At 49.2% G+C, this 24154-nt stretch overlaps 2 protein-coding genes across 6 annotated transcripts in view; one reads left to right on the top strand and one right to left on the bottom strand.

Moving 5' to 3' along the window:
• The window catches only part of MSH2 (mutS homolog 2), a 307179-nt gene that overhangs the window by 95433 nt on the left and 187592 nt on the right, over positions 1-24154 (top strand). For all 5 annotated transcript variants that reach the window (XM_054475081.2, XM_054475084.2, XM_054475083.2 and 2 more), the window contains one exon: positions 10093-10210. In XM_054475081.2, the coding sequence (XP_054331056.1) occupies positions 10093-10210 (118 nt within the window). The remainder of the gene's footprint in view (positions 1-10092; positions 10211-24154) is intronic.
• KCNK12 (potassium two pore domain channel subfamily K member 12) overlaps positions 7078-24154 on the bottom strand; it is a 61994-nt gene continuing 44917 nt past the window's right edge. Inside the window, exon 2 of the mRNA XM_054475085.2 lies at positions 7078-19632. Within this exon, the coding sequence (XP_054331060.1) occupies positions 18731-19632 (902 nt within the window). The 3' untranslated portion in view covers positions 7078-18730. The remainder of the gene's footprint in view (positions 19633-24154) is intronic.

Here is a 24154-nt window from a genome sequence, read left to right as displayed (position 1 = left end):
ATTCTGGTGGTCTTCATCAGGGAAAGAGAAATGTTTTATCAGATAAAGTGTAATCCTGGCAGTTGGCTTCAACTGAGGCTTGAAGAGAGGCCCGAGGTGTTTAATCTCCTGACATTTTCCCTGTACCTCTCTTATGACACTTTTCACTTTTTGCCAAGTTATTTATATCATAGTCTTTATAGTTAATTTTTGCTTCTAGATTATGTATTTCCACTTCTACTTCTGTGGACAACTTGCAGCAGTTTGTGCATAGTATGTATTCAATAAATGATAAAATATAAATACATGGATGAATTACTGAATGGATGGATAGGTGAGTGAATGGATGGATGAGTGGATGGATGGGTGGATGAGTGGATGGATGGATGGATGGATGGATGGATAAATGGATGGATGGATAAATGGATGGATGGATGGATGGATGGATGGATGGATGGATGGATGGATAGATGGATGAGTAGATGGATGGATGGATGGATGGATAAATGGATAGATGGAAGGATGGATGGATGGATGAGTGGATGGATGGATGGATAGATGGATGAGTGGACGGATGAGTGGATGGATGGATGGACCCTGGTAGTCATGTTCACATAAGAAAAGTTGAACTTGTGGGAGAGGAGGCAAAAAGAGAAAGTGATAGTCACTGAATGTGTGTGCTAGACAGTATGTCTGGCACTTTATAATCATTTTAGTTAATCCTCACAACAATGCAATAAGGTAGATTGCTTGTTTCCCCATTTCAAGATGTTGAAACTGATTCTCAGAGAGGTTAAAGAATTTGCTTAATGGGACCCTTATCTAGATCAATCTGAATAGAAAGACCTACCAGACTCTTGAAGTCAGCCTAGCACCAAGTAGACACTAAAACATTGATTTTTGTGATGTTGTTTCCCAGAAACATTGAGTCAGAAAGCATGTGGATGCAGGATTAAAGTGGAACATGCTTAGCCATGACTGAGCATCTGCAGGAGGAGCTGAGGAAAGAGCTGGCCTCCTCAAGGCCTGGGTGACTCAACTGTCAGCCTCCGAAGCCCATTCCCCTCCTTAATTGGAGAGGAGTTTGAGGACAGTTGTGGTTGAACCCCCAGCAAAACTATTCCAAAACGCCGTGTGCTGGGGCAGGTGGGGCCTAGGCCAAGGCCATTTGGCCCTGCCTGCTGTGGCCCTTCTCCCTTCCCATGTCTTCCAGCCTTGCCTCCCCCACAGGCTGCAGATGACACCCTTCTCAGTGCTTATTCTGGAGTGTAAGAGCTGAGAGCAGGAGCTACCTGGGGGTTGAGGGGTGGGCAGGCTTTAGAGAAGGGGAGAGAAGAGGCCTCATTGTGGGAGCTGGGGGCTCCCAGGAGCCACATTTGCCAGGCTTGGCTTCAAGCTGACATCACTATCAGAGAAGACAGGACTGGGGAATGAGAGGGCCCAGGAGTTCAGGAGCCCAGACTGTCATTCAGTTTTGGAAGCCGAATCCCCAGCACAATTGTGGTCCACCTTGCTGGCAGCATCCTGGTTCCCAAAGCCTGTCAGCCCGGGGCTGCAGGCCTCTCTCTCACAAAGTCTTGTCTAGGTGACTTGGGAGGTGAGGCCCCTGTTGGTCAGCCCCCTTCCTGATGGAACAAGCCACCCTAACCGCTCTGTCCTCTCAGGTCAGGCTTCTGACAAGCCACAATGTGGGTGAGCCTTTGTGCACTGCCTGCCCACCTCTCACCAGGAGCCCTCTCTCCCCATGGCCTCGAGGTACCAGTGAGGCTTATTTCTGTCTCAGCTTGGCCATAAGCAGCCCTCCACAAGAGTTCCGTTACCAGTCATTTGCATTGTAGTATAAGTGGAAACCACAGAATCGCCTTCCTCTCCAGTTATTTATACTTCAAGTCATATTGTAGAGAGAAAATTTCTGTCAGCAAAAATCTCAGGAATCCTCCTCATTTCTATTTGTATGGCTTTCAATCGTTGACATGATTTTTTCACATATGTCATCTTCTGGGGATGGATTCGTATAACCCTGCTTCACTTGCTTCCCTGTGGGAGGCTCACTTGCTTCTTAACAGGCTCTGGAAGAACTAGGCAGTCTGGTACATGGTTGTGCAAGAACCCTTGAGGGGGCCTTGGAGTGGGTGCTTGGGCCCTGGAACTCATCCCTAAGATGGAGGGCTGAGATCGTCCCTTCCCATCCACCAGGGAGTTGACAAGGTGGAGAAGAAATTTCTTGCGAGCTTGCAATGACTTGTGGCACTTGCATTGAACCTTGGAGTTCCCTGGGGAGAGGCACTCTTGGGTATGACACTGTATAGTGCCACCTGAGTGCCATTTGACCCGTTTTGGCCCTGGATCCTTGAGCAAGAGGGCTACAGGAAAGAAAGACAGCCAGGCCCACTTTTTGGGACACTATTAGGGGCTGTAGCATTGGTGGGGAGAGAATTCCCCCAACCCCCAAAAGAGCTGAAAATGAGACATGCGTGGAGGGGTGAAAGTGGAGTGTGGTCAACAGTGTGGTTACAGAGGTGTATGCCGGGGCCACTCCCACTCACCAGGGAGACTCATGAAGCATAAGGGATGGGGCACAATGTGGCTTCCATAGGCACACCAAGCCACCTGGAGAGTGCATCAGCCCCTTGGGTACAGGAAGGAGGTTGGGTCTTTGGGTCTGGGAACTTTGGTGCTTATTCTGCTGGGAAGGGCAGGGAGTCAAGACCAGCTGTGGCTTCCACTGCTCTTCTTGTCCACTTTGGATACTGGCCTCTGTTGGCATGAACTGGGGAGGCAGAGGCTACCTACAGACGAGGAACTGTGTGGAGTGCAAGTGTATGCAGTAAAGGGTTAGCTTAGCTGACTTGAGGTACTCACACCCATATTCCGAAGAAAAGACTGGCCCTCAGCCTGAGCCTCAGAAATAATCTCTAAGCCCTTAGAATACCCTGCTTTGTATTCAAAGAGTATCTTTGAATGCTGAACTTAGAACCACTCTAGAAAATGTATGCTAACAATGCGATTTATGATGAACACTTGTCTTTGTTCCCCTGGGGCCCTGGGCCACATTGTATCAGTTTGAGCCCTAGAGGGACAGAGAATAAGAAACTAAGATCAGTCATGCAGGTGCTCCAGGCCTATGTGACCAACCACCAATAAAAACCCTGAACATCAAGGCTCAAGTGAGCAATACAGCCAGTCCCAACTTACAATGGTTCAACTTGTGAGTTTTGCACTCTACAATGGGTTTATTGGGACATAACCCAGTGGAGGAGGATCTGTACTTCATTCACATGTGTTGTCACATCAATACTGGGAGAATTAAGCACTGTCCACGTGAATCCACTGGGAGAGGATAACTGGAAGCTTGCACCTGGCTTCTCCTGGATTCTGCTCTGTACGCCTTTTTCCCTTGTTAATTTTAATCTGTATTCTTTCACTGTAGTAATCTACAACTATAAGCAGAATAGCTTTTTTGACTTCTGTGAGTCTTTCTAGTGAATTGTTGAATCCAAGGTGGTCTTGGGGACCTCTAACAAAAGATGTCTGGACCTGAACTTCCTGTTGTTTCAAAGGTCCTATAGCAGGCTGTCTTACCAACTTTCAGCATCAAGAAGCTGGTGAGGAGTGGGTTAGTTTAAAAATGAAACTGAGGAGAGAGATGAAGTTGGGGGAAGATGCCTTGAAATCTCACCTTATAGGCAGCCTCCGATTCGCTTGAGGGTTTTCCCTTGAATATTTTCTGGGTACAAGTATTTGAGACAGGTGATGTGCTGGTCACTTTATTCTCAGCTTCTTGTGGCCTAGCCCTAATATGGGCACTGGAAACGATGGGGGTAGGGGTTGATGATGGAGAAATGGGGAGTAAAGGGATTTAAAACTTTAAAAAACTGAGCTGTTTCCATGATTTGTCTCTTTTGATTCTCACAAAACCTTTATGAAATATGTGCTGACATTTTAAGCTCCACTTATAGTGAGAAAAGCAATCTTCAACAAGGTGATGACTTGTCCAAGGGAAGACATGGTCGCCTTTGTTCCTTGGGAGATTTTGTGCTCCCAGGGGAAAGCATAAGCCCTTAGGAGCCATGATGAGAACAGCTATAGAGCAGCAAGTGAACAGGTGTGTATCAGTCAGGATAGGCAAGGCTAAGCTGTAGTAATAAATAATCCCCGGATCTCAGTGGTGGAACATTGAGGTTTATTTCTTCTTTATACAAATATACTGTGGATCAGGATGACTCTCCAGGCAACTGACTGTGGGACTCTCCAGGTGGGCTTGGATCACCTGGTGTTGGGCCTTGAAGTGGGTAATGGAGAGGACATGTTAGAAGAGAAGGAATTCACAAGCAGTGGGAGTGCAGCGCCCTTTTGCGGGTAGGGGTCAAGGCAATGCTTTCCATGGCTATGACTTGGCGTGGTGGAAAAAGTCAAGCAGTCTTCATTTTTTGCTGTGGTCCCAGCAAATCTGCTTCCAATCCAGGCTTCTCCCATATAAAAAGCCTCCTTTGTGTATAGTGAGTGAACTAGAGCAGGGAGGAGATGCCAGTGGAGCTTGGCTTGCTCCTTCTGTGGCCAGCTGTCTTGTTTTACCACTGCCTTTGGGGGACAGTGGCAGCTGTGGCAAATCTCTCTGGAGTTTCTCTAGCGGGAGCAAAGCACCTAAAGCATATGGGTGCAGGAGCAGCCAGGCCTGCACCCATAGACATGGTACAGAGAGGAGCAGGGGAAGCCTGCTGCCTGCAGACTTCAGGAGCAGAGAGGTAAGGGTGGTGCAGGGGAGAGGGCCTTAATGCCTTCAGGGAAAGGAGTCAAAGAGGAATACCCAGGAGACAACTAGACTTTAGAATTCTTGGGGCCAGAAGCTTGATTCCACCTCTAGTGCTTTCTTTTAGATTTCTTTCTCTCTCCCTTTCTCTCTTTCTTTCTTTCTTTCTTTTCTCTCTCTCTCTCTCTCTCCCTCCCTCCCTCCCTCTCTCTCTCTCTCTTCTTTTCTTAAGACTGGGTCTCACAGCTGGGCACAGTGGCTCATACCTGTAATCCCAGCACTTTAGGAGGCTGAGGTGGGTGGATCACATAAGGCCAGGAGTTCAAGACCAGGCTGGGCAACACTGTGAAACCCATCTCTACTAAAAACACAAAAATTAACCAGGCATGGTGGCAGATGCCTGTAATCCCAGCTACTCAGGAGGCTGAGGCAGGAGAATCACTTGAACCCAGCAGGTGGAGGTTGCAGTGAGCTGAGATTGCACTACTGCACTCTAGCCTGGGTAACAGAACAAGACTCTATCTCAAAAAAAAAAAAAAAGATACCGGGTCTTGCTCTGTGGCCTAGGCTGGAGTACCATGGTGTGATCATGGCTCACTGCAGCCACCTCCCGGGTTCAAGCAATTCTCCTGTCTCAGCCTCCTGAGTACCTGGGACCACAGGCATGTGCCACCATGCCTGGCTAATTTTTAAATTTTTTGTAGAGATGAGGTCTTGCTACATTGTCCAGGCTGGTCTTGAACTCCTGGGCCCAAGCAATCCTCCCACTTCGGCCTCCTGAAGTGCTGGGGTTACAGGCGTGAGCCTCTGCCCGGCCAGCCTCCAGTGCTTTTGCATCCTTCCTGTTAACTTGTGTAGGAATAAAACATTGTCAGAATAAGATTTTTTTCCTTTTATTGTTTTGATTTTTTAGCCAATGAGAAGGAAAATTCCTTATTAAGGAGGGCGAGGGTGAGGATATGTGGGGTGGGGAGAAGTGAACGTTCCAAGTTTCTAAAACAGCGACTCTCTCTCGGACTCTCTAGCCAGTAGAAACCTCGCTCCCACTCTCTTGCCCCAAGCTCTGGTGCTTAGAAGAGAATCAAGGGAAGTTGGAACCCAGAAGAGGGAGACAGATTGAGGGACTGCTGTGAAATGTTGGGGTGTTTGGTGAATAATATTAGAATTTGGGCTGGCAGAGACCCTGTCACATAAACATTAAATCAACACTGGAGACTGAGCATTTGTTAGAAATGTAAGCGGGAATGGCAGAAAACTTGTTTTTAAGGGAAAGCATGTTAGGGCTTATGTTCAGCCTCCATCCTCTGAAGGCAAAAGTTAGCAAAGTCGATTTATAGCGTTGCCTTTTCTGGGAACTTCATCTTGTTTGGTGGGGTTCCCATCTCTATCTCCCAGGAGCCAAGACTTTCCCCTCCCTCTGCTCCAGCAGAAGCCAGTCTCAGGCAAGGCTCCCTGTACCTCATTTACACTTTGGTGTGAATATGTTATTGTACCCTCTCTCCTGGAGGTGTCTGCATTCCAAGACTGAACTTTTCTGTGAAAGTTACTGTCACTGTGAAAGGCAGTTCAGCCCCCAGGGATTGAAAAAGGAAATCATTTTGGGTAAAGGGACAGTTAGTCCAAATTTTTTCAGTTGCAAGTAAACCTAACTCAGCCAGTAGGCAAAGGGGGAAATTGCTGGTTTGAACTGGTGGGAAGAAAGCTGAGGAAACTCCTACACTTGGGGGAAGAACTGCAGGTGCCTGGCTGCAGGGAACGCAGCTGGGGCTCAGGACCAGGCAGCTGCCCTGCCTCTGCTTCCCTTGGCACAGTGGCCTCCTTCTCCCTTCAGGTAGGCAGATGCTCCCTGTGGCAGAGGACAGCAGCTGATTGGCAGCCCATCAGGGAGGATGTGGTAGACAGGCACTCAGCATCTCTTCTACCCTCCTTCTAGAGGGCTATCCTGTACCGTTGAGGCTAAAAGACTGAAAAGCATATTTCCCAGCCTCTCTTGCAGCTACCAATCTGGATGAGATTTAGATTCTACACATTAGATGCACTTTAGCAAGATTTTCAAAAGCATATTGGAGAAGGAGCCCATGCTTCTGCTGGTTTTTTTTGCTGGCAGGTGAGGGGTTCTGTTTTTCCTGGAGTGGCTTTATCATGGTGGCATCTGAAAAAGGCTATTTCTTGATCAGAGAGACAGCAACCCCCTCAGTGACCTGGTTCTGTGGGTGTGTCTCTCCTGAGAGTTAATATCAGAGCTCAACCTAGAGCTCAACCCCAGAGTTTCTTCAGGCTTCCCAGGGGTGGGGGTGCATTTAACAGTCCAAGTTAAAGAGAAAATAGAGGCCATTAAAGACCAAACATTGAGCACTGAGTGAAAAAGTTTTATTGCCAAACAGGAAACCTGATTCAGGCCAGGGTCTTGGAAGGTTGTTCAGGATGAGATGGGGGAGGAGAAATGGGGCAGGTCTTTGAAAACCAGCAGATTGCAAATTCTCTGTCCCATAGCAGGAAACCACAGTGTCTGAGTGATGTCAGCTGGCTGCCAACACGTCAGTTGTATCAGCATTAGCTGGCTGGAGGTGGCCTGCTGTGTGCAGATGGTACCTGGTGCAGGATTGCGGTGTCCAGGTGTCTCTCCTTAGCACATAAGACCCTGTCTGAGGACTGTGGCATGACATGCTGGAGTCACGATTCTGTCACCCAGTCAGGTCGTCAGTGTCAGAGAGCTAGGTGGCCAGGTTGGAGTTGATTGCCAATGATAGGTCTTTTTCTGCTTAAATCAGCTGGACTGGATTCTGTTGCATTAACTTGACCCTGACTCATGCTGCCAGGCCTAATTTATAAACCAAGACAAAAAAGGGCTACTCCACCCCCTCCAATTTGTGTAAGGCCAGGGGATTTCCCCCCCGACTCCCCAACCTGAGGCATGCACCCTCCCTTAGATCAATGGCTGTATCTCTGAGAATGCGAAACTGTGATTAATCCAGCCTTGATGGGGAGGCAGCAGGAACTGTAGGCATTCTCACTTCACACCCATCCCAATCCCCTCCCCCTTGCTGTCCTCTTGTACAGAGGACTGAAAGCACAACACTGTCTCCCTCCCTCCCTTATAGGTGGTGACGATCATGTGACTCTCTTCTGGTCAATGAGATACAGCAGAAAGTCCTAGGGAGGCCTAGGAAAAGTCCTGTTGGGAGAGAACATTTTTTACCTTCTCCCTGCTACTTCTTGCTACTAGTAACATGGATGTGAGCCTTGGAGGGGTAGCTACCATCTGGCACCTGGGGTGGCAAGCCAACATGGAAAGGATGGCAGAGCGGGAAGGAGGAGCCAGCCTTACCGATGGCATCACTGTCACTGCGCTAGCTCCAGACCACCTGCTCCAGAGTTCTGGTTATGGTAATGAAATAAACCTTGATTTTTATTCCTTAAAACTACCCTTCAATGGGTTTTCTGTTCATTACAGTTGAATGCTTTCATAACTGATACAGGAGGGACCCTTTGATTGGCAGGTCCACTAGACTGCATGGAGATGGGTGGAGTTATCTAAAAGAACAGAAATAGAGTCCCTAGAAGAAGGGGACAGGAAAGCATCCTGGGTACACAAAAGCCAAGGCTCCAGGATCTGCCCTGGGGGCTATCTCAACACCCCTACACTCTCACTGCACGTAGCTGGTCAGCCATGAATATGACCAACTCTCGTGGTTTATCTCTATTCAGTGGAACACAGCAGCACTGTGACCTGCCCACGAGAAGAAGGATTTTTAGAACTTAGAGCAATTTTAGGTAGAGGAGCAGATAAGATGGCATATGGGAGAAACAGCTCTATTAACCCTGGTGTTAATATTAACTGGCTGCCCAGAATAAATGAAGAATAGCTTATTCTTTGCCAGGTTGAAGATAGAAAAGGAATGAAGGGCCGGAGAAGTAGAGCTGGGTGAAGCACAGAGCAGCCCAGTGCTTGGCATGGGACTCAGATCTGAAGCAGCCTCTCCGGGACTTCTCTGAACCTGCCCCTGGTGGTATGACTGTGATATCCCTGGTTCTATAGTTGCCAACCAACATGTCCTAGCTCCTAGACCATAGAGGGCCAGATTCATGTCTCATTGACTGTGTAATCTCCGTGTGGCCCAGTACAGAGCATGCACACAGTAGGTTCTCACATATGTTTGTTGAGTGAATGAACACAATACCAAACGAATGGACAGGACAGAGCTGTGGGCTAGCAGGAAGGACATCTGGCTTTTGCTTGAATTAGCTAGTGAATTGCTGTGTGGCCTTCTTACTGAGCCTCATTTCCCTCTGTCTGCAGACTCAAGCAAATCTTCCATTTTTTGTTCCCCTGCTGCCAGAGCATGACAGAGTAAATGTGTGAGTTGAAGGGAACAACCTCATGAGGTTTTGCTTTGTGTCTTAATTACAGCCATTTGTGGAATTAGGCTTTTTAATATAAATATTTGTGTGCCTGCACCTGCATATACGTATTTGGACCAATGCTCTCATGTGTGCAAATACATGTATTCCAAAGAAATCTGTCCAGAACCCCAGCATCTGTGGTGTCTGTGGTGGGAGGGGCTTCCATATTACAGAGAGATGCCCACAGTGCATGATGTTACCCGCACAGGTGTGACATCACAGGGTAACCAAATGCTTTTGCCCTGGGGGTGGGAGAGGGATGGGTGCAAGGTGAACAGCAGGTGGGGGTCTTTCCATAGGGGATGAGGAAGACAAGGCCACTTGAAGGCAGAGGAGACCACAGTGGGGCATGATGGTTGGGGAAGGCCTTTTACTTCTGCCCCTTAAGGATGCCCTGGAGTTCAGGCTTTCGGATCCCAGAGCTCTCATTAGAGCAGTCCTATGTTGTAGACTTTTCTGCAGTAACAGAAATGTTCTATATCTGTGCTATCCAATATGGTAGCCACAAGTTACATGTGGCTATTGAACACTTGAAATGGGGTTAGTGCAATTGAAGCGCTGAAAATTTAATTTAAATTCACTTACATTTAAATAGCTGTATGTGGCTTGTGGCTGCCTATTGGACTGTGCAGTTCTGGAGAATGGTACTTTACTTGTCCTTGGGGAAGCAGAAACAAATGAAAATGAGGATCTGGAGCTCATGAAGGTTCTCACGGGGTGGGGTATGTGTGTTGAAGCTGCACCTTCAGCAGGAAGCTGGCCAGTCCTTTAGTGGAGGACATTTCCTTCCATCCTGCATCCAGAGGGCTGGTCCTGCTCCTCCCAGTCCATGGAAAAAAAAGAATTGAATAAACTGTCTGAGCTGGGTCAGGTACTCTGCAGATGTTTGCTGAGTATCGTTCTTGATGGAAATCCCCGTGGAACTCCTACATTTTCTCCTCTCCTCTCCTTCCTTTCAGAACCTCAGAGTGACAGAGCCAAAAGACCAGTGCCTCATTTTGCTGACATGGAAAAGGAAACTTCGTGGGGGAAAGAGATCTGCTTGCAGTTGGCCAGAGAGAAAGAACCGGGTCAGCGGTGAGCTCTCATGACCTGGTGTCTGTTGCCTTCTGGTTAAGTTTTTCATTTGTAATTCTACAAACATCCCTTCTGTAAACATTTCCCTCAAAATGGAGTAGGAAGCTCTCAAAAATGGACCAGAAAGCGGTCAGGAATATAACTTTCTCTGCCCAGATTCCAGGACTTACAGTGAGAAAGCGCCTTCTGGGAACTTCACGGTGGCTAAAGTGTGCTAATGGGATGATGTGCCCTTGTACACCCACTGCCTCTGAACTCTGCTCTGCATTGCTGAGCAAACTACATTTCCCAGAATTCTTTGTTGGATTCCTTCCAAACAGGTTTACCACTGGGAGAGCCTGTTGGTGGGGGAGGGCAGGAAGAGGGAGGAAAGAGGAAGGGACTCACTTCCTGTTTCCAGCTGAAGTCTAAATCAATCCAGTAACAACAGGTAGCTATCATACTACCCTCACTGTCACCCCTCAGAGGTCCCGCTGCAGCTGCATAATGTCCCCTCAGTGGCCTGAACATGAGATGAACAACACTCTTCTTGGGAGTACCAGCCTCGCTTGGTACATGGCCACTTTGAATAAAAGGTACCTTTTCCGGATTATCTTGCGGCTATATTAGGTCACGTGACAAAGTTCTGGCCAATAGCAAGGGAACACAAGTGATATGTACAGATAGAAGTGTCTGATACTACATAGATTATGCTTGCACTCACTCTTAAGAGACATGAACTTTTACCCACGGAAGCCAGTATTATTTTGAACCTCTGTTAGAGTGGCTTGAATCTGTACCCTAACTAGTATCCCTAATGTGTGACCCATGAAAATTAGCCAGGCCGCACCAGTTCCAAAGAAGCTCACACTCCCCTGAGGCTGCTTCTGCCAAGGTCACTGATATTTCCCTTTGCTAAATCTTGTGAGTGTTTTCTTCAGTCCTTGTCTTAATCACTCAGTGGCACTTGGCACTCATTCCTTCTTGAAACCCTTGTTTCCCTTGGCTCTGTGGCATCCCGTGCTCTTGGTTTTCTGCCACATCTCTGACCCTCTTTCCTTAGTCTTTTTTCGTCTTCCTCCTGTCCCTTAAATGCTGGTTGTGATCCTCTTTTTATCTCATTCTACACACTCACAGCCTGAGTAATTCACACCGTGTTGATGCTGAGAATTTCCAAAATGTTGGTCTAGCCTGGGTCATTGTTATGAGCTCTAGACTCACAAGGCCAATTGCTTGGTGGAAACCCCTCCCCCATGGTTATCTCATGGGTCCCTCAAGTCCAACTTCTCCTTCACTGAACTCATCACCTCTTCTGTTCCTCCTCCTGGGTTCCCAGGCTCAGTGGTGGCACCACTGTCTACCTGGCTGCTTAGCCTGAGACCTGGCTCCATCCCAATTCCTCTCTCTCAGTCTTATCATCCCCATCCAGGCAAATCATTGATTCTGTGGACCTACTCTTTCGGGTGTCCCTCAAATCTCTCCACGTCTCTCTGTTCTCACTAGCACTACCTTGGTCCACCCTGCCATCTGCTTTCCTCCTCCACTCCTGCATTCTGAGTCATTTTCGGCAGCTCATGCATCCTTAAAACCCCTCCACTGGCTTGCCAGTGTCCTCAGGATTAGGCGAAAAGTCTTTGCTTTGTTTTACAAGGCCCTTCGCTATCTGGCCCCCCCATTACCTCCCTTGCTCTGCATGCTCCAATCTTGCAGAACTACACACAGTTCCCCCAACAAGCCCCTGCTCTGCTCTTCCCACACACTGCTCCTCTGCCTGGGCCACTCTTCCTGTTCCTTGTCAGCAGGCTTGCTGCTCTCAGGCTCAGCATGGACAGCTGCTTCTGAGAGCCTTCTCTGCCTACCCAGGCTGGGTGGCTGCCTCTTTTTGGTGTGCCCATGGCAGCCCAGAATGCCTGGTGGACTGGGAGCCCTCAGCAGGCTGTACTGCAGCGCCCTGCCCCCGTTAGCCTCAGGAGCCTGGAGTCCAGGGACAGCAAGGGCGGTCCTGTCTTTCTCACCCTTGTCTCTCCAGCCCCTAACACAGGGGACGCCTGACCCCAAACTAGACGAGTTACTTGACCTCTCTGACCCAAGACAAAATGGGAGGAAAGTGCTAAATTTCCAAGATTGGCCAGGGGATTAAATAAGATAAATATGCAAGTCTCTTATCCAGGGGTCTGGCTTGGTAAATATAAAGTTCTTTTTTCTTTTCTTCCTTTTTCTTTTTTTTTTTTCTTTCTTTTTGAGACAGGGTCTTACTCTGTCACCAAGGCTGGAGTGCAGTGGCATGATCATGGCTCAAAGAAACATCGACTTCCTGGGCTGAGGCGATCCTCCCACCTCAGCCCCCTGAGTCTCTGGGACTACAGGCGTGCACCACCATGACTGGCTAATTTTTTGTATTTTTAGTATTTTAGTAAAGACAGGGTTTCGACATGTTGCCTAGGCTGGTCTCGAACTCCTAGGCTAAAGTGATCCACTTGTCTCGGCTTCCCAAAGTGCTGGGATTATAGGCATGAGCCACCATGCCCAGCTAAAAGTTCCTTTTTAAAATCTGCTTGTTAGATACACTCATAGAAAGGTAACTGGCCACAGAAGGGAGAGGAATGGCAGTCCATCCAGGGATCACTGGAGTGTCATATGAAATGTTATAGGAATCACTAGCCTTAGAACTTGAAAGGAACCCAAGGATCATCTAGGCTACTTCATGCAGGTAAAACAGCCACCTGTGCCCATCACATAGCTGGGGCACAGCTGGAGACCCCAACAGAGAGGAGAGCTGATGGGTAACCAGAAATCAGGCCTCTCCACCACGGCAGCCTAGCTAATGGGTCTTGGCTGGAAGCTAACAGGAAGGCCTCTTTCCAGAAACACTGTAAGCCAGTGTTTCTCAGATTGCTGGGTGTAATTCATAGGCAGATCATGAACTCAGTTTAATAGCTTTGACCAGCATTAACCCATTTATGCCTAGCATTCCCTTATTGGAACACTAAGTCTGTGAGAGTTATTTACATCCTACTGCTTAAGGTCATCGCCAAGATCTGATTTTTTACACAAAAAATTTGCAACCTCCAGTATAAATGGGTTAAAACGAAACAAAACAAAACAATACCAGAATGAAATATAGTGCATGATCTGTACAGTATAGTTGTAGAAAACTTCTTGTTTTATCATTTGATGTCATGAAAGTCCCTGCTGTAGATAAAAGATGGAGCTTGTGCTTCTGAGTGGTCATGCTCAACAGGGTGGAGAGCCCAGGGGAGTGGGGAGTGATCACGTAGACACAAGTGGGTGGGGCCAGTGTGACCCTGATGGTCAATTACTTCTCATTTCTAGGGAAAATTGAAGGAAAAGAAGGAGGGGGATGTAGAGGGGAGAGAAAGCCTCAGTAGAGTTTGCATTATTATTAGGGCAAGTAAGCTGCTTCTGAAAAGAAGGGGTTTGCAAAGCCAACCCAGGCAAAAGCAATCTGCTGGAAGAACTTCATCCCCAGCTGACACTGTGGGAAGGACCCCATGCTGAAGCAATAGGGCAACCTGGTCCCATATCCTCATGAAATGCCTCTTATAATTGTTACATCTTGCAATTGTGGAGGACTTTACACTTTTCAGAGTTCCTAGCCCCTCATTTATTTCTCGTAAGACCGCTGGGAGGTGGGGGGATGGTATCATTATCCCACTTTAGAGATGGGGAAACAGGATCAGAGTGAGCTAAATGACTGCCAGATCCAAAACTAGAATTCAGACCTCCTAGTTTCTAAGTGGACGCTCTTTCTACACCACCACAATGTGAGTGTTCTGTGTTTACAGGGTGTATTCAAGTCCATGACTGCCCATTAGAATCCCCCCAAAAAATTCCAGGGCTGGCCTGAGTTGCTCCTTAGACCAATGAAATCAGACTCCTGGGAGTATGGCCCGGGCCTCGGGATCCTTTAAAGCTCCATTTGGAGAGCCTCGTGCACAGCCAGGTTGGGTCCATCTCCCAGTCCCCCAGCCTTGGCCCAGCCTGGCCAAGCTGCCCAGGAGGTCCCTTGGTGCCCTGGGCTCTGTTTCATTGTTGTTTTGTAGAGCAACTTCCCAGTGATGCTGCCACTGGGCCCCATCCTAACAGCTGAAGTCCCCCGGGCCCTCCTGAGAGGAGGTGTGAACTGGAAGATGGGGAGACAGGCGGCTCTGACAGACAGAAAGCAAACAGCTCAGAGGGGTGGCAGGCTGCATTTTATTCATCGTTAATTTAAACACCCTTCAAGTCCTCTCTTGGAATGCTGCTCAGAAAAATAGATGTATTGTTTAAGAAACCCTGCAGCTTGTCCCGCATGCTCTAGCCCCCTCCTGAGAGAACAGATAGCATAAAAAATGATTTGTAAAGCAAGGGGGAGCTTCCTTAGGGAAGAAGGGGAAGGGGAAGAGGGTCTGGGGCCAGGTCCGAGTGCAGAAATCCTCAATGCATGAGACTAGCATGGAAGGTGTAGCAATTGTGCTCTGGGGTGCCTGAAAGTGCCAGAGCTGCTCCAGGGGCAAGAGTCCAGGCCCCAAGTCCATGCTGATGAGCCCACCCTGGGGGTCAGGAATGGCCTCAGCAGGCCCTCCCTCCCTCCCTCCCTCTCCACCCTACAAAGTGAGGAGCCTTCAGAGTTACCATGAATACATTATACAACAACACAAGAACCCTGCAACAGATAAAGCCCCAGCGCCTCTTCTGGACTCAGAAGTGCCCTAGGCTGGCTGTCTGGCTGTGCTTTCCAGACAGTGTGCATGTGGAATTGTGCTTTTTTGTTTTTTAAGAATGTAAAAAGTTACAGTAAGATCGAACCACAGGGCCCGTTGCTCCTATGGTCTCTGCCTGACTGGGCTGCCGTCTGCCTCAGTTCCCCAGAAGCTTCTCCTTTGGCCATGAGGGCTCAGTCACCCCTCACCCCAGCGCCCACAGGAAGAGGGGGTCTGCTGGGAGGCCTGTCTGAAGGACGGAGGATCCTGGGTCAATTTAGCAGCTATTTTCCAGGGTTTGGCTTGGGTTTGGATGCTGGCTTCTGTGTGAAACCTGAATACATGCAAATTGTACATAAAACTCCCCCAAGGCAGAGAGGGATTTTCCAGGCCCTGGTACATCTCTAGAGAGTTAAAAATGGGAACTCTTTCTTCTTAAAGTGGCCCAGACTGAGACTTTTCCTTGGGGAAAAGGGTTAGTAGCTCTTTGTAAGGCTGGTGTGTATGTGTGTGTGTGTATATATATATACATATATGCATGATGCTGTGCAAATGCCCAGGGCTGTCTGGTATTTTCCACAAAATGAGAGCCTGAGATTGCCTAAGCCTTCTGATGCCTTCTTCAGGCCTGGAGGCACTGCTTCATTCAGAGGACACAAAGGCCTGACCACCTGGCTTTAGCAAGCTAGGACATCCAGGGTGGCTTCTTTACCTTTCTGCTCAGCTCTGAGAAGGCTGCTAGCCAAGACTCTGGATTCTCTTTGGCCACAGCCATATGGCGAGGGCCTCTTGGAGCTCATTCAAACTTTAAGGGAGCCCCACAGCACCGGCATGATGGGTAAGTCCAGGCCTAAGGTTAGGAAGCAACTCCTGGAGCGTGAGGAAGTTGTAGGCTACAGTGAGCTTCCAGTGGTGGGCAAACTGGAGACTCCCAAGACAGTGAGAGGCCACAGCATCTGAGGGAATGGAGCTCTTTCTTGGCCTGAGGTTCAGAAGAACCTGCACCAAAGAAAGGCATCCCTATCAATGTCACTGTTCCTGAAATGATGGGAGAACCACATCCCTGCTTCAGGGAAGCAGCCCCTGGCATCTGGGGCGCTGAGCCCTTTGGCCTGAGATGAAGGATGATGGTGTGATGTATCATGGCAGTGTGACTGAGACTGGATTGGGGGATGGGGACAGGGGAACACAGGCAAAAATACACATGTGCCACTGGATCCTGAGCTGCCATTGTACCTTGGAGGACTGGCGTTTCTCTGGGAAGTTGGGAGGTGGGAAGAGGAAGGGTCTCATTTTCCTGCCCCTTGAAACCGTGCTTACGATTCCTTTAGAAGATTGCTCAAGCTGCCTCCAATTGCCTCTTTCCAAAACCAAAGCATAGGAAAACAAGTAAAAACAGCTGAGGCTGCAGCATAAGCAACTTAGGATAGAGTCTAGGAAGCACCGCCAACAGAGAAGACTGCCAAGAAACGTTTCGAGTTTTTCTTCTCTGGAGGTGGGTCCTGGTTCCTCCCATGGAGACCAGGATTCTGTGTAGTCCTGCACACTGGGCGGGGGATTGCCTGGAGGTTTCTTTAGGCCTGTCTAGCTCACACAGTCTTGATGCCTGGGTTTTAGGCTGCTGTACTGTTGCTGGGGCTCACTTCCTGTGGGTAGGCTGTTATTTTGCCCACAGATCAAGTCCTCACTGTCTAGATGCCTCTATCATGGGGATCTCTTCTTCCCTCTCTGGATGGCTCTGATCCCCAAGTTATTTCCCGTTGCCTAGGTAACATCTCTAATTGGATGCCTTTTAATCGTTCTCTTTTTTAAAGGGATAAACGTGGATTTTATTTCCAGGTCCTGTCAGAGGGCCCTGCCCTAGAGAACGCGTGCACCCCTGAGTGGGCAATCCCTTCGCTGTGACCGCAACCATGGCTTAGATGGGGGGCACTCACTGGGCTGGCCTCACAGTCACAGTGAATCCTGAAAGCATGGTTTTCATGGGAGCCCACCTTCAGGATTTAGCAAGACTGACCTCTCTCCTGGCCAGCGCTGCTTCACTGGCTTCACCCCAGATTAGGGCCTGTGTTTAAAAACCAATCCCAACTCAAATCAGAAATTACCCAAAATAGCTGGAGAGTCATTGAGATCTCAGGTAAGCTTTCCCTTCCTGCCATGAACTAGAAGGGGAAAGAAGAGTTTGACATTCAAGTTTGACTCTAATGCTGGATGCGTGAGCGCATGCGTACATGTTTGTGTGTGTGTGTGTGTTCCAGGCACATTTGCCAGGGAGAGAGATTTCACAGCATGGCTCGAGCTGGAGGCGGTGAGGCGGTGCTTTTCTAAGACTTCCTATCAGAAGCGGTGCATACTGGTGGGTCACGCCATGCCTGTATAAACTCTGGCACCCGTCCTTGCCCTCATCATAGATGAGAAAAATGGGCAGAGAGAGTGTTCGTTTACACCCCCAGACCAGCATCCTTTCAATGAAGCCTGGGTATCTGGCCTTCCTCTAGGTCAGGGACCCCCTGTGCTGCAGAAGGGACTCTGGGAGAATCTGTCCCTCAGCCTGAGAGCAAAACTGTAATCCTAACATTACTTCCATCCACCAGTTTCACCAGCTCCCTCCCTCCTGCCTTCCTCTGCCTCCAATAGGCTGTGCATGGAGAAGACAAATCCTCTTGATAAACAATATTTAGAAAGGGATTCTATCTTTCCTGACCCCAAACACATCATGGCCTCTGGAGCCAAATACCCTGACATTTGCAAGATGGCTTCTTTTGGGTTCCTGGTGCTGCAGGCCCTGGTTCCCAAGGACGCAGCTGGCAGAGCTGCCTCCTTCAGAGCAGGAGGAGGAGAAGCTGGAGGGCTGTGCCTGGCAACCCCATGATCTCTTAAAGGGGGAAAAGTTGAACTGATCAACAGTAGTTAAGGAAAAAAAATCCACACCAACAAATAAATATCTTGTCTGAGAAGACTCAGATATTCCTGGTTAATATTAAAAAGCACTGCTGTGGATGAGCTTGTGAAAGAAAGGACGGTTGGGGGATTCAAGATCTGCCGATCCGAGCCTGGAGATCAGCCAGCTAAAAGCCCAGCAGGGCTCCTGCAGCCTCAGCGCTCCCCTCCTCACAGGTGTCCAGGACCGCCCACCATTAGAAGTAGCTGCCCTGTGCTCTGTGCTAAATGGACTAACTCTGAGCTGAGAAAGGCCAGCTAAGCCCCTCACCACTGCAATTTCCAAATCTGGGGGAAATGCCACAGTCCGCAAGTTGGTGCTATGTTTCATCTCATTGCATAATACTACACCATTATCTGTGTGTAGTGGCTGTTCTATATATATACATCGGGAGGCAACATATGGCTGTCCCTACCCCCACCTGTCAAAACTGTGACTATATCACTTCTGACGACCAGAAGGAAGCTGCTAGGCTGGGCCAGGATTCTAAATGCTGAGGAGGTAATTCAGAGCCACGAAAAGTTGCACCATATGCTTTGGGGTTGCCGGCTGCTTCTGTGCCTGGGGACGGGGTTTAGTGCCAGTCTGCAAAACCCTCCTCGCTGCGGTATGCCCTGGGTGGGGGCCTGGGGGGCCACGTTTTCTCTCCCTGAAGGAGAATCTGCTGCGGGCCACGGTTCTCCAAGAGGGGACTCACAAGGAACACAGGCGTCCCCAAAACCTGCCCTTGATAACATCAGGCCTGGCCAAATAGTATTTCTTTAAAAAAATTTTTTTTGTTTCATTTTATTGGATAAAGATTAAGAAAGCGCCAGCAGTGACTGAGAGAAGAGAAGCAAACCACGCCCGGCGGCCCCGCGGCCTAGAGAGGGTCCCCGGCGCGGGCGGACGGGCGGTCTACCTGGAGGCGCTGGTCTCGGCCAGCCGGTTGTTCATGATGCCCAGCGCGCCCACGCCGCCGGAGAAGCCGTTCTGGCGCGTGTTGACGCACACGCTGCGCGGGTAGCCGTTGGCCGTCTCCGACAGCTGCTTCTGCAGCAGCGCCAGCGACACCTTGTTGGAGGCCGTGAGATCGCGCATGGAGATGAGCTCGCCCGAGAGGCGGCGGCCCTCGGCGTCGCTGTCGCGGGCCGCGGGGTCGGCGCCGAGCGCGGCCAAGCGGCGGCGCAGCCGGGAGCCCGGGGTGATGGCATTGCGCCGGGCCAGGGGCGCGCCGGGCGCCGGGCAGCAGCGCGCGCAGCAGCGGCAGCTCAGCTTGCGCAGCATCCAGTTGAGCACCTGCTTGATGAGGATGGAGATGACGTTGAAGAGCGAGTAAATGCAGCACACGCCGAGCAGGATGAAGAGGAAGTTGCCCAGGCGGTAGAGCCCCTGGTTCCGGTAGGCGGCGTGCTGGCTGCTCACCAGGTCCCCGAAGCCGATGGTGCTGAAGGTGACGAAGCAGAAGTAGAGCGAGTCCACGTAGTCCCAGCCCTCCACGCTGGTGTACATGGCCGAGGCGCAGCACGACAGCAGCACGGCGAACAGGCCCAGGATGAGCAGCACGTGGTACACCGAGGGCTTCCAGCCCGCCAGGCTGTCGGCCTCCGAGAGCGCGGAGCCGCGGCGGAAGGTGGCTGGCAGCAGGCCGCTGCGGCGCAGCTGGCGCTCCCGGCAGGCGCGCATGATGAAGGCCAGCAGCGAGATGATGCGCTCCAGGAAGAGGTTGAAGAACAGGATGGTCCCGGCGCAGCCGAACAGCCCGTAGGCGATGAGGAAGGCCTTCCCGCCCACCGTCGCGGGGGTGGTCATGCCGAAACCTGTGGAGACAGGGCAGGGTCAGCGCGGTCCTGGCCGCGCAGGTGGTCCTCACTGGGCCGGGCGGGGGGGAGGGGTGCGGGGGCGGGGGCGGGGGCATGCAGGTGCTTGCGCGGCTCCTATCTCGAGTGGCACCACTCAGGTGGAGGAAAAACAGCACTTAGTCATTTCTCTCCCTTGGTGGCACTTAGGGTTCCTGATCTTGGCAGCCTCTAAACTGATGGAGGAGACATGGCCCTTCATCTTGGGGACCTATAAACCCAAGTGGGTGGGGCAGGTAGTCACTAGGAAGGACCCATCATGACACAAAAAACAGAAACCACTGCTGCACAGGTGCAAACCACTGAGCTACCCACAAAGCCAACAAGGGACACCTGTTCTCCCACTCCTCCAAATTGTTTTTTAAAAACTGTCATCTTTATTTTAGTTCATAAATACATTAATATGCTAGTCTAGATGAGTTTTGTTGGGTGAATTACAAATATTTACATTAGAAATCAAAACCAACATAGATCTCTTCAAAGATATCTAGCTTCTTATGTACTTGTGCACTTTTTATACCAGTCTTGTTACTTGGAAATTCCACTGCCTACTTGAGAATGGTGAAAAAAGCCAAGTAATCTTAGTGCTGTGACTAATTTTCACTTTACAGGCACTTCGAAAAGGCCTTTGGTCAAAGGATCATATTTCCTTTTTGGGGGGACAGGTTCTTTGTCACCCAGGCTGGATGCAGTGGTACAATCATAGCTCACTGCAGCCTTAAACTCCTGGGCTCAAGTGATCCTCCCACCTCAGCCTCCCAAGTGATAGGGCTGCAGGTGTATGCCACCATGTCCAGTGAATTCTTTGTTATTTTTTCTAGCGGCAGAGAAAGGGCCATATTTTCTTAGTCTGCCAACATTTCATGCCTCTGGAATTGGGCCTAAGGCCAAGTGGGTAGTCCGTCACTTCCCTAGTTCTTACAGTGTGAGTATGGGGTGACAAGAGAATGTGCATTTCAAATCAATTCCCAGATGACTCCAAAGTCTTACATACTAGAATAGCAGACTTTTCTGTTTAAAGGGCAGTTTTTAAAGAGTTGTCCTATGTGCCCAATTTAGTTAGGAAAACTAAGTGTGCCATAGATTTTCGGTCCCTCCCTGTTATTAAAAAAAAATCAGTTTACCAACTCTGCCTACTAACTAAAGGACCCCAAAATTAAGTGTCAATGCTCAAAAGTCAACTGCAGCTCCTCTTCTTTCCTCAAGTTATTTGGAATTGTGAATGAATCCGAGCTGAACAACTGTTGGCTATAAGTCTTTCTCCAAAAGCCTGGTTTTTAAATGTAACCCGTAGTACACCTGGGCAGACAGCCTTGTTAGGGAAGCATTCCATAGGGCTTTGCCTTAATTGGGATTGTTCACTCTGGGACCAGGTAGAGTGTAACCAGGTAGCTAGAGTTAATGGTCTCTGAAAAGAGCTTTGTGAGGCTGACAAAAGGATTGTTTGAGAGTAGTCCATCCACACCCTTCAGAGACTGAGCATGGCTCTGCCATTGGGTGCCGGCTCCTTCTCAACCAAGGATCACCATCAATCGTCCTTGCTCACACTTGTGACCAAAGAAAGGCTCTGGCCCAGCTGGGTCCTGTGCTGCTGGTATATCTAAAATTGCTTTGTTCTGGGAGGTCTACACAACTGCGTATTGCTTCAGGCCCTTATTGTTGTTAATTTACCACTTGTTCAAAGCACAGGCTTTAAGGGTGTCTTTATCAATTGATTTCTGCAGGAGGTGTGGCTGCCTGCCGGTGTGCTCGCCCATGCCATCCAGGGCAGTGCAGAGTGGCAGCTCTGCCTCTCGACTGAGCTCCCTGCCCAGTGCTGGCTGTGGTCTGTGGGACCTGTGGTTGCCTGACTCTGGTTATGGGAGGGGGTTTCATCTCTTGGTGGAAAGATTCACTTACTGCTTGGAGTCTGAGCTGAAAAAATGGACCATTTGTCTGAGCAGCACCATGATACCGTTCAGCAACTCTGGCAGCGATCAGGGGCATACCTGTTTAATTTGTGCCTATGGCAGAAGGGCTCCCTGTGCCCTGCCAGTGGGGTGGGGCCAGCCCTGGGAAAGTGGAGAAGAGTTTGTCTTATGTGGCTTACTAGTTTCCTAAACAGACTATAGAAAATATTTCTTGTAATACTTTCAGAGTACATTCCTTAAGCCTATGTGCTAACAATCATTCTCTAGACTCTCTGAAGGAAATGCCCAGTTGCTTGAGTGTGGTGTTTATCTTACGCTTAATGACTCAGGTTAGAGGAAAATCTTATGATGTTACCCACGTTGAGGAAGATGGATTATGTCCCTAGATTTACAGAAAGTGAAAAAAACCAAAATAGCTGTGTAACCAAGAACTTGATAGAGGGATTTTGCTACATTTTAAAGCCACACTCAAGTTCTTGAGTTTATAAAGAAATCAACTCTGAATTTACATGGCTATAAGTGGAGTTGGAGTATATGTGTATATTTATAAAACATTTTAGACCAGTAACCTAAATGTCTAACAACACAACTAAATGCAACTAAATGATTGTCTATTCATAAAAAGGAAAACTATACAGCAATTAAAAAGCATGAACCATAATTACTTGCAACAACACGGATAAATCTCACAAAAAGAATGTGGAACAAAATAAGCTGGACACAAAATAATACATTCTGCATTATTCCATTAATATAAAATTCAAAATCAGGCCAAACTACAGCCTTTTTTAGGGATGCATGCATGGTTGGTAAAATTATAAGGGAAAGCAAGGAAGTAATTTTGATAAAAGTCAGAATTGGGATTTCCTCTAGAGCATGGCAGGGGGTAGTAGCTGAGAGGGGACATAGGGGACCTCTGGGGTGCTAGAAATGTTTCTGTTGACCTGGGTGGTAGTCACATGTGTGTTAGCTGTATAATAATTTGTAAAATTGTATGTTTTGTGAGTTTTTTTGTACTCAGTGAGAAAAAAATTTTTCAATTTCTAGACTGTTAGAACTCTCAGATACCCAATTCTGACATACCCCTCACTGTATAGGTGAGGGAGTAGGGGCTGAGGGGCTGTGACCTGCATGTTGGGGACAGACTCCCACCTCTTTGTCCTGGCTTCAAGCCTGGTGCATAGACCAGTACACAGAACACTGCGTCTACTCACTGAGGGAAGACGAAGTCTCTTATAGAAGGATAACTCTGTTAAATTCCTAAGGTAATTGAAAATCCTGGGCCTGGAAAACCAATACTTTGTCTAACTAAGAAAATGTTGAATTGGATTTTTCAGCTAAAGCCTCAAAGCTGAGAACAGTATGTGTACATTTCTCCCCATTCTAAAGAGAAGTTCCAGACACATCCATGCTGGACTTAATAAAACAGCAAAACAGGTCTGGGGCTAGCAACCCCTCACACCCCCACCTCCAGGCTGTACGGAAAGGCTGGGGATTGATGGGATCTTCCATCAGTTGGGAAGTTGTTGTGGGGAGTTATTGTGGCAGTGGAGAGTGCTGTGGATTCTTTCACTCACCCCCAGGCCAGCGGATGGTTGGAGCAGGGAAGGTCAAGAGGACTTATGGAGTGTCAGCAAGAGAAGAGCCTGGCAGCTCACTTCCTAGCTGGCTGGGCACAGCCGCTCACAGGCCCACCCACAGTGGAGCATGGTGAGGGTTCTGGGAGAACCCAGCATTGTCCCTTGGGGTCCAGAGCTGTGCTGGAGAGTTCTCTGGGTGGGAGGCTGACTGGGGCAGCCCCCACAGGCAGGGGAGGAAGAGGACAGTCACGGGAGCCATCTGTACTTCGAGGGCTTGCTGCATCAGGAGATGAGGGTGACATGGGTCACCAGAGGGTGACAAGTGGATACTGAAAGGAAGAGATCTGAAGAGACTGCTCAAGAGGGCTGCCTGCTGGAGCAAGGGGGCCCTAGGAAGAAGAGGCTGAGGGGCGGAGGGCTGGGGACAGCATGAGAGGGAATCACAGGAGGAAGGATGGAGAGGGCAGTGCCCACTCAGGGAATGGGGCAGGGAGTGGTTCCTGTGCAGGGCTCCCAAGGACCCATAAATAGGTGCCATGAAAGCACATATGCCTGTTCTAACAGGGAGCCTTGCAGCCCCACCAGCAAAAGTTAAGAAGGAATGATAGTGGCTCCAGTGATGTAAGATCACCCTCATGCCCCATCCACTGTGGGTCCCCTGAGCCATGTGTCAGCCCAGAGCTAGAGGGGGAGGCTAAGCTCTGATTAGAAGTGAATTTGAAGATTTGATTAAACATCTGAGAACGAGTCTCAATCTTAAAACTGGTACTTAACAACAACAACAACAACAAAAGAGGCCGGGCGTGGTGGCTCATGCCTGTAATCCCAGCACTTTGGGAGGCCGAGGTGGGCAGGTCACTTGAGGTCGGGAGTTTGAGACCAGCCTAACCAATATGGAAAAACCCTGTCTCTACTAAAAATACAAAAAAAAAAAAAAAATTAGGTGTGGTGGCGGGTGCCTGTAGTCCCAGCTACTCGGGAGGCTGAGGCAGG

Source organism: Pongo pygmaeus, chromosome 12 (assembly GCF_028885625.2).
Source record: "Pongo pygmaeus isolate AG05252 chromosome 12, NHGRI_mPonPyg2-v2.0_pri, whole genome shotgun sequence".
In the NCBI taxonomy this organism is placed as follows: domain Eukaryota; kingdom Metazoa; phylum Chordata; class Mammalia; order Primates; family Hominidae; genus Pongo; species Pongo pygmaeus.
This window is presented reverse-complemented; position numbering and strand designations above follow the sequence as displayed.